The 14,716-nt window shown below is 42.7% G+C and overlaps 1 protein-coding gene and 1 long non-coding RNA gene across 3 annotated transcripts in view; one reads left to right on the top strand and one right to left on the bottom strand.

The window, feature by feature from the left end:
* mta1 (metastasis associated 1) overlaps positions 1-10,740 on the top strand; it is a 40,761-nt gene extending 30,021 nt beyond the window's left edge. Inside the window, exons 5-18 of one of the 2 annotated variants that reach the window (XM_084014096.1) lie at positions 400-463; positions 869-986; positions 1,995-2,097; positions 2,513-2,612; positions 3,152-3,340; positions 4,660-4,734; positions 4,980-5,038; positions 5,237-5,490; positions 6,958-7,109; positions 7,552-7,741; positions 7,841-7,930; positions 8,339-8,494; positions 9,717-9,866; positions 10,088-10,740. In XM_084014096.1, the coding sequence (XP_083870222.1) occupies positions 400-463; positions 869-986; positions 1,995-2,097; positions 2,513-2,612; positions 3,152-3,340; positions 4,660-4,734; positions 4,980-5,038; positions 5,237-5,490; positions 6,958-7,109; positions 7,552-7,741; positions 7,841-7,930; positions 8,339-8,494; positions 9,717-9,826 (1,660 nt within the window). In that variant the 3' untranslated portion in view covers positions 9,827-9,866; positions 10,088-10,740. Of the gene's footprint in view, positions 1-399; positions 464-868; positions 987-1,994; positions 2,098-2,512; positions 2,613-3,151; positions 3,341-4,659; positions 4,735-4,979; positions 5,039-5,236; positions 5,491-6,957; positions 7,110-7,551; positions 7,742-7,840; positions 7,931-8,338; positions 8,495-9,716; positions 9,867-10,084 lie in introns of both variants that reach the window. The other variant, XM_084014095.1, reaches the window with a different exon arrangement.
* On the bottom strand, positions 10,332-12,250 carry LOC311016430. Its single transcript, XR_014597489.1, has 2 exons — positions 11,858-12,250; positions 10,332-11,113 (listed from the first exon to the last, which is right to left on the bottom strand). It is a non-coding gene; the product is annotated as an uncharacterized lncRNA (long non-coding RNA).
* Positions 12,251-14,716: the final 2,466 nt, after the last annotated feature.

The raw sequence follows: 14,716 nt of genomic DNA, 5'->3' as shown, positions 1-14,716 counted from the left end.
AAAAATAGCAGACACTTGAGTGGATATTTATAAAAAATATATATATTTATATTTATAGCATAGCACTATATTGCCTCCCACAACCCCATTTCGTAACCCCTGAACCATCCCTTTAACACCTGCGCTGCAGCAGCAGCGGGGTCACGCGCTGTGCCCCCCCGCCGAATCGTGCTCGCTTCAGGCTAGAAAGGTATGACTGGTGAATAATTTGGATTCAGACATCATCTTTGCGGAGTCTGGGATTCACCCGACATCAAAGACAGTAAGGCTGGGGTAGCACTCTTGTAACGTTATCCCCTGGACTTTAAGTCTCGTCTGTTAGTTCACATGTTAACTATTAACTCTTTCTGTCTTCCTGCTCTCGTCTTTTCCGTCCTCACCTCCGTTCCCGGATACCAGGGGGAAGTGTTGTGTGACTCTGCTGAATGAGACGGAAGCCCTGAAGTCTTACCTGGACAGAGAGGTACGTACACGGCAGCTCTCCGTGCTAAAATAACAGGACGGCGGCTTCTTAAAGCTGCTTTTAGGTGTGTTGGATTTAAGCATCGTCTAAGAGTGGGAGTGTGTGTGTGAGAGGCTTATGAGTTAAGAGATTCTTGTTTCCAGATGAATAATTCAACGTGTTGACCCAGAATGTTCTTTTCACGTACAGTAATGAGGAGACGAGAGACTAGCAGAGGGGAAGATGCACACACACACACACACACACACACACACACACACACACACACACACACACACACACACACACACATACGTGTAGAGGGAGAGAGAGATACACTCCCCTCTTTCGCCCCTCCGTTTGCCCGTCTCGCTTCCTGTTCCTTTCATACCATCCTAATGCCTTCCTGTCATCTGTATTTCCCAGGATGCCTTTTTCTACTCGCTGGTGTACGACCCTCAGCAAAAGACCCTGCTGGCTGATAAGGGGGAGATCCGCGTTGGCAACAAGTACCAGGCTGACATCACCGACCTCCTGAAAGAAGGTACATCCTACGTAGAGTTACATCTTCGTCTTTTTTTTTAACAGGTTTATAGTGACACCTATTTTACCCTCTGGTGTACTCATCTTCCTTTTTTTTCCTCTCTTCATTCTCAGGATAATTTCACAAACTTTAAGCGGCCTTTTTTTGGCCCCCAAGTTACCATTTACTTATCATTTTATAAGTTTAAGTTATATAAAAACAGCTGACCTGGGTTTCCATAGCAATCACAGTCTGGCAGCATAGTCATACATAATTTATGTATTCATTTAGAAAAACAGATTATTGTTTATGTGCTGCATACATGATGATTTTACAGTCAGTCGGATCCCTCCAGTTTGTATTACGCAGGTAAATAGAGCAGGTTGTAGCTTAAAATAGAGGAAAAGGTTAATATTATATTCATTAATATTAATAGTTTTGCTAACTAGTGTCATAAATGTTGTTTAATGTCCCAGAAAATCAGACTTTTAAAGCGGAACTCGTAAAATCAGCTCATGTAACCTTCCACATACACGTTATTCATCTTCGCAACTTGTCCATAATTACTTAAATTCAAGCACATTCCACACATTTTGTGTCAGTATTGTGTGCAAATACTTTACTTCTCTTTGTGACTATATTTCTGCCAGATTTATGTTTCAATGTTTTGCCAGAATTTTATTCTCGGCAGGTGGTAAAAAGCTCAAATTGCAATTAGGCACCATGGGGGCACCGAGCTCTCTAATTTAACCCATGTTAATGAAATTCTGTTGCATGTGTTAGAAGCTCAGGCAGGTTGTCTGGTTTGTTGCCGGCTGGCAGCTTGACAAACCACACCTATTCAACTGGGGGATTAATTCACACTTTGCACGAGCTAGCAACTTTTTTTAAAAAGGGGGACAGAAAATCAAATTTGATTATGGAATTTAAACTTGTGTTGTACCTGTGTGGTTAATAAGGAACCATAGTGGCCTTTAACAGCGTAGGAGAACTAACTGTGCCCCTTTGGTGTGTCTTCTGGGTCTGCAGGCGAAGAGGATGGCAGAGACTTGGAGAAATTAGAGGAGAAGGTCTTCGACCCCAACAGCTTACTGACGGAGAAACAGATCGACCAGTTCTTAGTAGTCGCTCGGTGAGTCAACACAAATGGCAAAATAATTAAAATAATGAAAAAGACCCAAATATAAAGGTTAGGTGAGAAAAACGTACTCTCGCATGTATGTGCTAAATATGAGATCACGGGACAGCCGGAAAGTTGCTCTGGATTAACTAGTCTTTTAAATCGTCTCAAACTTTTCCTAACATTTGGTCTTTTTTAGATGTGTAATTAACTTTTCCTAACATTTGGTCTTTTTGAGATGTGTAATTTGCACTGCGACACGACAACACTGAATATTTGATCAGTATGCGTTTTTTTGCATAAATGGTTCAGAAAGTCTTCCAGAGGGAACTATATCAATCATTAAATCTAGTCTGTGAAAAGTTTCTTTCCTGTCTCTCTCTCTATACTTTTCATTGATGTTTTGCCTAATATCTGTGTCCTACAGGTCAGTAGGTACATTTGCCAGAGCCTTGGACTGCAGTAGCTCTGTCAGGCAGCCCAGTCTGCATATGAGTGCTGCAGCAGCCTCCAGAGACATCACCTTGGTGAGATACTCACATACATATATGTGTGTGTGTGTGTGTGTGTGTGTGTCTGTGTGTGTGTGTATGTGTATGTGTGAACATGGCCTTGGGTTGGATCAGCATCGCACCACCATAGGTGGAAAGTGTAGCAATTGAGTTAATCAAAGAAAGTGCTTGTAGTGCACATGTGTGTCTGTTAGTGATTGTTGAGGCTTGTCTGTGGTTATCCTTAACAAGCACTTGGCCCCAGAAGCCTAGTGGGTCTATTCTGCCCTAGATCTTATCCTCATATATAAAACATAGATGAGAGGCCTTCTAGCTACCCCCCCCCCCCCCCCCCCCACACACACACACACACACACACACACACACACACACACACACACACACACACACACACACACAGCCCTAAGCCTTGAACATGGGGCTGCATACAAATACACAAACTCTACAAATCATACAAGTTCTTCTCCTCCCAACAAGTCAACAGAATGTTGCAGAAATGTGTTGAAACGACGAGGAAACACGCCTTGAGATTATTGTTTCCATCTTACGGTCAGTTTCATGCTATGGACACCCTCCACGCCACGGGCTATGACATGACCCGAGCCATCGCAGCGCTGGTGCCTCAGGGTGGGCCCGTACTCTGCAGGGACGAAATGGAAGAGTGGAGCGCCTCGGAGGCCAACCTGTTCGAGGAGGCGCTGGAGAAATACGGCAAAGACTTCACCGACATCCAGCAGGATTTTGTGAGTAATAAAGCAGCAGAAAGCAGTAGAACTAGTGTGATATTTTGGGAAATGAATATGAAAGTGCTGCAAGTGGATGGTTGGCACGTGATCAGCTGTATGCCCACAACCCGTCGTTTTCACACAGTTTGGTTTTGAGCGGATGAAACAAACGAGGTATAACATGATAAACAGTGAGCTTCAGAGATTCTGGTAGGTGTATTTCAAAAAATGACATCCTACAGCAGGGGCAGATCCAAGGAACGTCCTTCCTAAAACCCTCAGAAATCATTAAAAATCTAATTTCAGTACGGCCCTGTGGTAAGGGGGTTCCTAGAAAACATGGTCATGATGAGGAAAATCGATACAAATGCAGTTTCTTACACCTTTATATTATGTCCATTTATGACTACAAGAGACAGTTGGATTCAAACAAATGAAATGTTTTTAAGTATACTGATATTATGAGAAAACTCGGATGAAAAGACTGTAATGGATCTCTGCAAGAAATGAAACAAAATATTCAGTTATACATTTTTTGAAAGGTTGTTTGAAAGATTCAGCTTAATTAAACTAATGTTGAGAAGTGATATTGAGCCTTTATGTGGGACTCCCGCCGTGTAATTTAAAGATGTGCACAGCAGGTGTTCACTCATCCCACAATTACAGTGCAGAAAGTTGAACTTATATAACAGACATTTGAACTTACTTATTTAGCTGAGGTTAGACAGAGCGACCCTCAAGCACAATAGTAGTCTTGTAAGCTAACATTACTCCCAGCTCATAGTTAGAAATGTTATAGCTAAGCACAATGAGCATTTATCCGGAGAGGTATGTTGGAGACGTGCGAGCGGGAGCTAAAAGCCAGGAGAAAGCTGCCTTTCACCCCAAGGAGAATGCTGCTGTGGACTCCACTGTGAGCATCACTCCACCACCTGGTGGCCGACTGCCGGCAGTGCCGCTCGCTCAGTTTTCCACCCAGGCCCGTTCTCAAACAACAGGGACAACACCACCATCATGGGTGGGGCCTCGACTTGACAGATTGTTTTCCTTTAAAACTTTGCAGAGGGAACTTAACGGCGCAACGTCCAACTTCAACGGCTTTTGTGGCCAGTTGTGTGCGTCTCTGCATCTCTATTTAAAGAATCTCCTCGAGGGAAGTGGTACTTCTGTGACGGAGGAGTAAAATATAGTGGGCAGAAGACATTGTTGTATTTATGTGGGAGTGCTAAATCCACGGCTGAAAAGTGTCTTGGCTCCCAAGCGCGTGTAGAAAATATCCCACGTTTTTAATCACCACGACACACAGTGATTGTTTGGTGCCCTCTCTCCTTCTCCAGCTGCCGTGGAAGTCCCTGACGAGTATTATTGAGTATTACTACATGTGGAAGACCACAGACAGATATGTACAGCAGGTAAAAAACATTCTCCTTTTTGTCACAGATTGGCCTTTTGTCGGTTTGAGTGTATGTTTTGGCATCGGGGCAGCTCCATATGAAACCGTGTAACAACAATAATCATAACCCTATGTTTCTTATTCAGAAATATTCCACACTCTTAATTAAAATCAATTAAATCCATGTGGGGTGTTGTTGACCTCTTAATCACACCGTTCTCTCTCTACTCTCTCCCTCCTCCTCATCCTCTGTCTCCGTTCCAGAAACGATTAAAAGCAGCCGAGGCCGAAAGCAAGTTGAAGCAGGTCTACATCCCGAACTAGTGAGTACTACGCTCTCGAGTTGCAGCGACATCTGTGTGTTTTTAAAGTCGGACATCTGCTGTTGTTCTTCGGAGCACAAACGCTTCTTTCAGTTGATTAATATTCATGACGGCTCTCAGTACAGAATCAGTAAAGTGCTGTCTCTGATGAATGTTATCTATTCTCTTTTGCCGGTGTTGTCTCCCCCCCCACACCAGTAACAAGCCAAACCCCAACCAGTTGAGTAACAATGTGAAACCAGCTTTGGTGAATGGAGCGGCGGTTGCAGGGGTGCCGGGAATCCCAGGGGGGCCAGGGGTGCCAGGGGGGCCGGGGATCACAGGGGGGCCGGGGATCACAGGGGGGCCGGGGATCCCAGGGGTCCCAGGGATCCCAGGGATCCCAGGGGTCCCAGGAGCTCCGGGTTTGGTGCAGACGCCTGGCCTCGGCAGAGCCTGTGAAAGCTGCTACAGTAAGTCATTTTCAACACTGCAGTCGTCATGTAACTACAACAGCTGATGTTTTTTGCTTATTGAAACGAGGGGGGGAAAATCAGTTTTCACAAGATTCCAGTAAATCTTCTAAATTATACACGATGAGCTGAGGATAATTGCTTTGGCATTCACAGGTGCAATCACATTTAAAAGGGGCGGTTGCATACAGAATGCACTTTCACTTTAAATATGTTATATCATTTAAATGCCTTTTATAAAAACTCAGTTTTCAGACAAATGTATTAATTCACAAGCTTTCTCTTTTCACTCAAAGGTGTAATCTAAGACCTGAGATAAGTCCTTTGAATACACCTGACAAAACAACCAGCATAACACACACAAAGGTTAATGAGTTTGTTTGGGCGGTATGATCGCCTGTATTGACATTTAAAATGTCAGAGAAAAGTTAGAGGGGACTAGAGGTTGTTCTCTCAGATCTGCTAATACGCAGAGGCACCGAGGCGGCCTTGGAAAAGGCTTCCGCTCTGGAACCCCAAGAGTTTGATTTGAAAATTGCTGGTTTAAATGGAACACGGGGTCAAAACGTAGAGAAAAATGTATGTTTGTTTTTAATGTTATCATCTTAATGGGGACGTACTCTGAAGTCTTAGATATTAATATGATTATATGGTGTATATGTCACGTGTTGGGGATTTAGAATATATGGCTACACTATCAGGTTTTTGAGTTTTCTTCAGGAAACCAATCTCTGTGTGTGTGTGTGTGTCTGTGTGTGTGTCTGTGTGTGTGTGTGTCTGTGTGTCTGTGTGTCTGTGTGTGTGTGTGTGTGTGTGTGTGTGTGTGTGTGTGTGTGTGTGTCTGTGTGTGTGTGTGTGTGTGTGTGTGTGTGTGTGTGTCTGTGTGTGTGTGTGTGTGTGTGTGTGTGTGTGTGTGTGTGTGTCTCTGTGTGTGTGTGTGTGTGTGTGTGTGTGTCTGTCTCTCTGTGTGTGTCTGTCTCTGTGTGTGTGTGTGTGTGTGTGTGTGTGTGTGTGTGTGTGTGTGTGTCTGTCTCTCTCTGTGTGTGTGTGTGTGTGTGTCTGTCTCTCTGTGTGTGTGTGTGTGTGTGTGTGTGTGTGTGTGTGTGTGTGTCTGTCTCTCTGTGTGTGTGTGTGTGTGTCTGTGTGTGTGTGTGTGTGTGTGTGTGTGTCTGTCTCTCTGTGTGTGTGTGTGTGTGTGTGTGTGTGTGTGTGTGTGTGTCTGTCTCTCTGTGTGTGTGTGTGTGTGTGTGTGTGTGTGTGTGTGTGTCTGTCTCTCTCTGTGTGTGTGTGTGTGTGTGTGTGTGTGTGTGTCTGTCTCTCTGTGTGTGTGTGTGTGTGTGTGTGTGTGTGTGTGTGTGTGTGTGTGTGTGTGTGTCTGTCTCTCTGTGTGTGTGTGTGTCTGTCTCTCTGTGTGTGTGTGTGTGTGTGTGTGCGTGTGCGTGTGTGTGTGTGTGTGTGTGTGTGTAGCCAGCAGCTCCTACCAGTGGTACTCGTGGGGACCTCCCAACATGCAATGTCGCCTGTGCGCTTCGTGCTGGACCTACTGGAAGAAGTACGGAGGGCTGAAGATGCCCACGCGATTGGACGGAGAGAGGCCTGGACCCAACCGCAGCAGCCTGGTACCAACTAACACACACTTAACCGGGAGCTTGGGTGTCCTCACAAGTGACCATAACAGCATATATACGTGTAAATGCGGCCGATGTGCGTACCATGGCGAGATAAAGTACCACACGCGCTCTGAATGGGTTTACATATTGTTGAGCAGTGAGCTCAAGTAAATTATTAGCCACTAAATGACTTTGCTTGTCTGCATCGGCCGGGCCAGTGTGTTAAATGGATGCTGCCTTTTGGGAAGAGTTCCAGATGGCTCCATTTCGCCAACCAAGTATCAATAAATCCAAGTGATTAAATCTGTTTCGGATGACTCTTTATTCTAAATGTTTTCCTTGGCATCGGGTGATGATTTGACCCTTCCCCAACTCCATCAGTGTGCATTAAATCGAGGCCACGGACGCCTTAACGATATCTAATGGTTTGTGAACGTCTTTGTACCTGCAGAGCCCCCACGGTCTGCCCATGCGGCATAGCGGCAGCCCCAAATTTGCAGTGAAGACCAGACAGGCTTTCTACCTGCAGACTACCGGCCTGACGCAGATGGCACGCCGCGTCTGCCATGACATCATCAGGCCGCGATATCTGGCCAGGCACCCCTACCTACCTGTCAACACAGCAGCTATCAAGGCGGAATGTAAGGGCCTCATCTTTGTCCTCACAGGTGGACCGCGTAATCCATTTTTAAGTTGTTGTTTTTCCAATTTACCGTATTTTTTAAAATTAATTTCTGCAGGTGCCCTGCGGCTGCCAGAAGGCCAAAAAAAGCCTTCGCCACTGAAACCTGTGGACCGTAAACCTTTGGAGTCTGTGGTTCGGTATTTAGGTAAGAAGAAGCCATTTCCTCACCACGTCTCTCACGTTGCAGACTGGAATATCTCAGCAACGATTCACTGGATTGCCATGAAATATTGTACAGACATTCATGGTCTGTAGAGGATGAAGCCTACTGACTTTGGTGAACATCTGACATTCTCCACTGGTGCAACCATGAGGTGGATCTTTTGTGGTTTTCAGTTCGATGTCTCAACAGCTATTGGATGGATAGCTTTGTGTATTGGGCAGCTTGTTAGCATGCCACTGTTAGCATGTAGCTCAGACCACTACTGTGGCTGTAGACTCTTGGTCTCATTGAACTTGGGTTGCTTTGGTATCATTAATGCTCCGTTGCTCCTCGTTGTCCTCTCTGCTTATCCAAAACAACTGTCCTCTTCTGTCCCTCTCTCACATACAGAAGCACATCCCCGTCCAGCCAAACCCGACCACATGATTCGCGGAGCGTCCATCTCAACGGGCAGCCTGACGCCCATAAAGGCCTCCCCCATCCTCAACAACGGCTCCCCCACCATTCTGGGCAAACGCAGCTATGAACAGCACAACGGACTGGACGGTGAGTGAGAGGAGCGAGTGTTGTAGAATATGAGTACACTTTAAAACAGCTTATTTCATTCACACCACTGCTGTAGTTGAAAATAAGCTTGAAGATATAAAAAGTTTTTTTTTTTTACTCAAATCTATCACTTGGTTGCTTGAATGTGTGACATAACCTATGAAGAAAATTAGTTAAAGCTGCAGGTTTTTGTGTTGGTTTATGTGCAAATTTATTTTCAATGGGGTTTTTTTCATGTCATTACACACTTTCATTATTTTAACCCCTAATCACACAAACTGCAGTGTATTGCATTCCACGTCAACGTTAAAGCTTTTGATATCTTTGCTAAACATTGACTATACGCAGAAACACTTCTGAGCTCCACGGCTCAGTCGATGGCTACGACACACCGTCGAGATCCACCGCCGAAGGGTTCAGAGTTTGTGTGGGGTTTTCTTTTTTTTTGGGGTTATGTCCCACTTTTCTCTCCCCTGTGAAATGAGAGAGGGGAAGAGACAGACTGAGAGATCAAGAGAGTATGCTGGAGAAAGACAGGGAGAGAGAGATTGCAAGGGGGGATCGGATCGGCCTTGCTGCTTTAGCTGGAGGCTACAGTCCATGTTGTCATGGTAACAGCGAAGAGGAGGAGGAGGAGGGCTTGGTAAGTGTATCCTGAGGGAGAGCATCTTCCCTGGTCTGTGAGCCCACCTCAGGCCCAGGCTGGGATAACACACCAGGAGGAGATTTGGGTTGGAAAGCAGCCAAGCCCAGATTAATAGGGATAAGTTTTTATTTTATTCACCACCAATTTATCAAGAGAGTCATTTCTGATTAGTGTAGAAAAGAAGCCTCTTCATGTTAATTATTAGTATCTAACGGTTGCTTCATATTTGTTTTGTTTTAGTCGTTAAATCTAAATATTGTTGCTTTTTTATAGTAACTCTACTGAAACTTAAAGGAATAGTTCAACATTTTGTGAGGAAGTGCCAGTTTGTAGCACGTGCCTGTCCAGAATGGGCTGATTGATCATCGATGAGTTTTCATTGGAAATATAGAACGAAGTGAAATGTGGAAACCTCACGTCTGTGTGAACATGGTGGGAAGATTTTATGGATTTAAAGGTTAGAGTTGAAAGAATAAAACATATGAATGATAAATCACTACTATCTGGCTCCACCAGGGGGCAGAAGATATTATCCTTTTGTGAACATGCTTGGTGTGTTCTCTTCATCATATGCAGGCTCTAAATCCAAAGTCCTGGCTCCACAGTGGGACTTCATGGCCAAACGTCTGAGTGAAGCCGGGCGGCCCTCGGTCTCCATGCAGGACGAGGTACATGAACTCGACTGAACGCGCTGTGGAAATGACCTCTACTACAAACCCCAGTGAGGTGAGTTTGTCTTCTAGCTGTGCCCCGTCATTTCAGTTAGGTTGAAAAATCGCACTAAAGGTGCACACTTATATCACTTGTGTAGCAGCTGTGAATTGTATGTATAGTTGTGTACATTACTATGGTTAGATAGAAGATATTGTTTATTACTGTAACTATAAACCTTGACAACAAGCAAATGGCTGATGAGGACTTTCCTTTGCGTCTTCTCTCCGCAGCAGAGGGCGACATGAAATTGGAAAGGCGCTTTCCACTAAACCATAGCCGAGGGCAGCTGAGGAGACGACAGCATTGGCCACCTTTCTTGAGTCAGTACGGGTCTGTCACACTGCTGAAGACCAATCGATAAATTGATCACTCTGTGCCGTGGTCGATCTGAAGATGAGCCTGACTGTACAGGACTGTGTTTATTACTTACATTTCTCGTTATTACTGTCATTGTAATTATTGTTATTGTTATTATAATTGTTTTTTTTTTTTACCAACTATAACTGCTTATTGTTTGTCGATCAAACGATGGAACTTGTGAAGTTTCATGAAAAACGCTTGCAGAGCCCTGTGGAAAAGGGTGGAAGGACTGTAACATAAGCCACTTGCATCTTCTTTTTTTTTTTTTTTTTTTTTTTTTTTTTTTTAACAAGTTAAATTCAACAAGGAGAAGCACTTTTATTTCAGCGCCACGAGTTAACTCCTTGTCGTTTTTTGTTTCAACAAATTTGAATGCTTCACGGGAAAATGTTCTGTTTTGTGAGCCGGCCCTGCTCTTCGGCCAGAGAGGTTTAACTTATTGAGAAAGACTTGCTGTTTTTTCTACCTTTTTCACAAGTAATGCATCAATGCTTAGATAATGTAATTAAAAAAAAAAGACAATTGATTCCCCCCCCCCTCTTCTTTTGGTGTCTGTGCACAGAGGTGAAAGTTGTTTTCTTACACTGGTATGCAAACAGGGTATATGCAAAACTCCATTCCAAATTGCTTTATATGTTTTTTTAAATGAACAAAAGAAAGATCAGTATTAGAAAATATTAAATGCGCAAACGCCAGCCATGTTTTGTAAGCAAGCATCAAAAACAACCAAAAAAATCAAGAATGTTTTCTGCTTTCATGTCCAGTCATTTTGTCAATGTGTTTATCTTTATATTATGTTCATTAGTAGTTTTTCTGATATGAACATCAGCCATAGGTTGATATAAGAAAATATACAAATATCCAAAACATCTGCTGACAGTTATTTTTGTTGCATTTGTCTCTGTCCATTTAGATCAGGCCCGGTTCCAGAACAGAATGCCTTGGGGTGCATCTGAGATTACAGAGGGTGCACCAGTACTATACTAAAACCAGCTACCCAGCTTCAGTTCAGACTTCGCTTTTATACACACAGGCCTCTCTACCATAGACAAGCACTTCTGCGTAGTTCTACTGACATGTTGGGACAACAAACATTTACTGTGCTTAAAAGATGGTATCAGGGTGCGCGCATTTTGCACACGACACACGACGCGGCCGGCCACCGGCCGCCGAAGGCTATCACAGCAGCGCTGATATAGAGCGACAACATTGCGACCTCGAGCGTGATATTACTTTATACAACAGTTATATTTCGTAAAATGTACTGTTAATAATAATAATAATGGACAATAGATTGTGATTTGTTTGTTTATTTAATCATATAAACGGATGAAATTGCTTCCGCCAAAAAAAATAGATCCCCACTGAGCGGACTGTTGCCAAGCAACATATAAACAAAACACCATACATAAATGCGGAGTGATTTTGACAGTTTGGTGAACAGTCAGAGTGATGTTGGAAGCTCATATCTCAACGGTATTTAATGGAAATTGTCACAAGTTTAACTACAATTCGTTTTGTGAGCAAGTATTTTATTATTTTTATCATATTTCTAAAAATGAAAATCTTTTTTTTTTTTTTTAATTGAGGGTGCAAACTATTTTTTTGGGGGTGCAATGCATGCTTATGCACCCCCGTAGAACCGGGCCTGATTTAGATCGAGTGTGAACTCAGAAACAGCTTCTTTTTTTTTACAAATTGCTTTACGTGGAAAAAAATCACTATGAAACGTTAAATTAGCATAGAATAAAAATTCACAACCATGAAATAAGACAGAACATATAAAATGTTTTCTTAGAGAGCTGGATTTTAAGAAGTGATTCAAAACATATTATTTATTTGCTTAGATATGTTTTTAAACATTTCCCCACGGCACGCAGTTGTTTTAGTTAAAAACCATGATGGAGTGTGTCCATCAGTCGAGGGCAAGTAACTGAAACATTTACTCAAGTACTGTACTTAAGTAAAAGTATCTCAAAAATTGTACTTGGGAGTATTTCCATTTTATGTGACTTTATTCTTCTACTCCGCTACATTTTGGACACAAATATTGTACTTTTTATAACTGCTACATTTATTTGGTAGATTCAGTTTAATAATACAAAATGTAATACAATAATAAATGATGGTGCCATATATACTTACTTACTTTATACATCTATATATACTAGAGAGAGAGAGACAAAGAGATCTACTAATATATTTAAGAAGATACCAATACTTTTTTCTGTTACTGAAGTAGTTCTCAGTATTTCTACACTGTGGTATTGTTACTTTTACTTAAGTTTAAGATCTGAGGTGGAGGAGAAGAAGGATGAGCATGTCGCTAAATATTTTCTAGTACAGGCTTTGGCTACAATTAGAGCTCAGTTCATCATTCTGAGATTGTGCTCTGGAGAAACTCAATATTTAGAGTTTCTACTCGTACCGATCACAGAGGAGTGTTATTCTCCGTTTCTGTCCACTCATCCGTGGGTCGATGCTGATTTGCTAAAGTAATGATTCTTTATGAGGCTCTGGACAGTCTGAAAGGAATTCTTTTTTAGTATCTATACCTCTAATGTCCAATGTGGTTAGTGAGCATACACATAACATCATTACGATGCTCTTCAAATCTGCGAGCGGCCAATCCCGCCCTGCTGAAAGGGACATTTCCATTTGAAGACCACTTAAACCTAGAAGGAATGGACCGTTATTGGTTTGATATTTCAGTTACACACTGTATCACGTAACAATACATCATCAGGTTAAATTATTTCACCCAACATGGAGAGACAGTGAGCTAATCCTGCACCAGGGAAGTGCTGGAAAGTAACTAGGTACTATTTTGTGGTACTTGTTCTTGTATACTTGAATGTTTCCATTACCTTTATACTTCCCCACTGCCTACCCCCTACACCGCCTTGCTCAGACACCACACATCTTCTAAATACGAACTTGACCTTCATGACGCAGTTGAAACATTTGGTGTGTTCAAACAGGGTTGTGTTTATTGTGTTCATGTGATATCACCCCCCCCCCCCCCCCCTTCTTTTTTTCTTCTGTCATTATGCCTGTATTTTGTGCATTATGTTGCCTGCTTGCTAAATCACTAGCCTTGTGACTTTTCGTTGTTACCGTTAATATCGCTGTTGTCTAGTGAAGTATCTGGTCAGTTCCACACTAGCAACGTTGTTCTCGCAACTTAAAACACTCAAACGCATGTTACGTTGGAAGGTGGCCACATTTCACACACACTCACAAGGTGCTGTCACAAATGGCGGGAAAGGATTGTCACAGTCCACTTCTCCAGAACGACTTAACTGGAAGGCATGCTAGTTTTCAGCCTACAGACTTCCTCCTTACATACATTATAGTAGAAACACACCACACTGGACTGGGAGACCTGACCTTGATTTTGTTGGACGAAGCAGTTTGAGAGTAAATTACAGTGATGTCACTGACTTTAATGACTGATAATGATGCGGGTTTCAGGCTGCTACACCTAACACAACCACTCCTTTCTCTTTATAAAACAAATACACAAAGGGAAGAGTTAGGAAGGAGAGTTAGGATTGGAATTACCTCTTCTTGTGTCACTGGATATGTGTGTGAGGGTTCACAACGCTTCTACAACTCCTAAAATATTCATTCCACTGGAAGCCTATGGAAGAATAATCGGGTTTACTGCAAAGGTCTGAACGTTTGGGAGGAAACAACAAGAAGTCTTGGAAAGTTGTAGAACAATGGGTGTTGATTGTGTTTGTTTTCTGATAATTTAATATATTTGAGCTAGTCATTTGGGTTTTTGTTGGCTAACTTGAGAGTCAGTACATTTTAGCTAAAGTCAAGGTTAGCCATGATAGCTCACTATGCTAGCTATGTTCATTGATTTGGCTCCTCAATTGCTGTCTGATTTGCTGCTGTTAACTGAATTTCGTAGCCACTGCAATTTTTGGGTGTTTTTTTTTTGTTGAACTTATATATCTTTATATCATATACATTATTGGTTATTTGAAACCATTCCAACATATAACTATATACATTGGTATTTTAAAAAGCTATAGCTACGAAGCAAGCTAGCAGGGAAAACTACTGGTTGCCTGGCAACCCGACCAATTCGGCAGTCGGCACATACCCACTCATAAAACGACAACCATTGTCATTTACATTTGTTTTACAGCTAAATAGTCAACAGTGAGACATAAGGTGTTCATTGTTGAGCTTCAGATGTGCTGGTAGGTAGATGTTCTTACTTTGGGACCGGACAAGCTATTTCCCGTTCCCAGTCTGTATGCTAAGCTAAACTAGCTAACTGTCTTTTGTCCGTAAACTAGCTTGGCGTTTTCAATCCCCCTTAAAACTAGACCTCGATAAATGTCCTTATATTTGCTGACAGCTGCGCTATGGGGTTAAAGTCAAGACATGTTTGACATTCTGTGCTTAAATATTAACTGAGCCTGTTCAACGGGTCCAAACAGACTGATGATGGAGGGGACTTCCATCCAGAGGAAGTGCCGGTT

This window comes from Eutrigla gurnardus (genome assembly GCF_963514095.1).
Source record: "Eutrigla gurnardus genome assembly, chromosome: 7".
NCBI lineage: Eukaryota > Metazoa > Chordata > Actinopteri > Perciformes > Triglidae > Eutrigla > Eutrigla gurnardus.
Note: the sequence above shows the minus strand (reverse complement) of the source record. Positions and strands in the feature narration are given on the sequence as shown.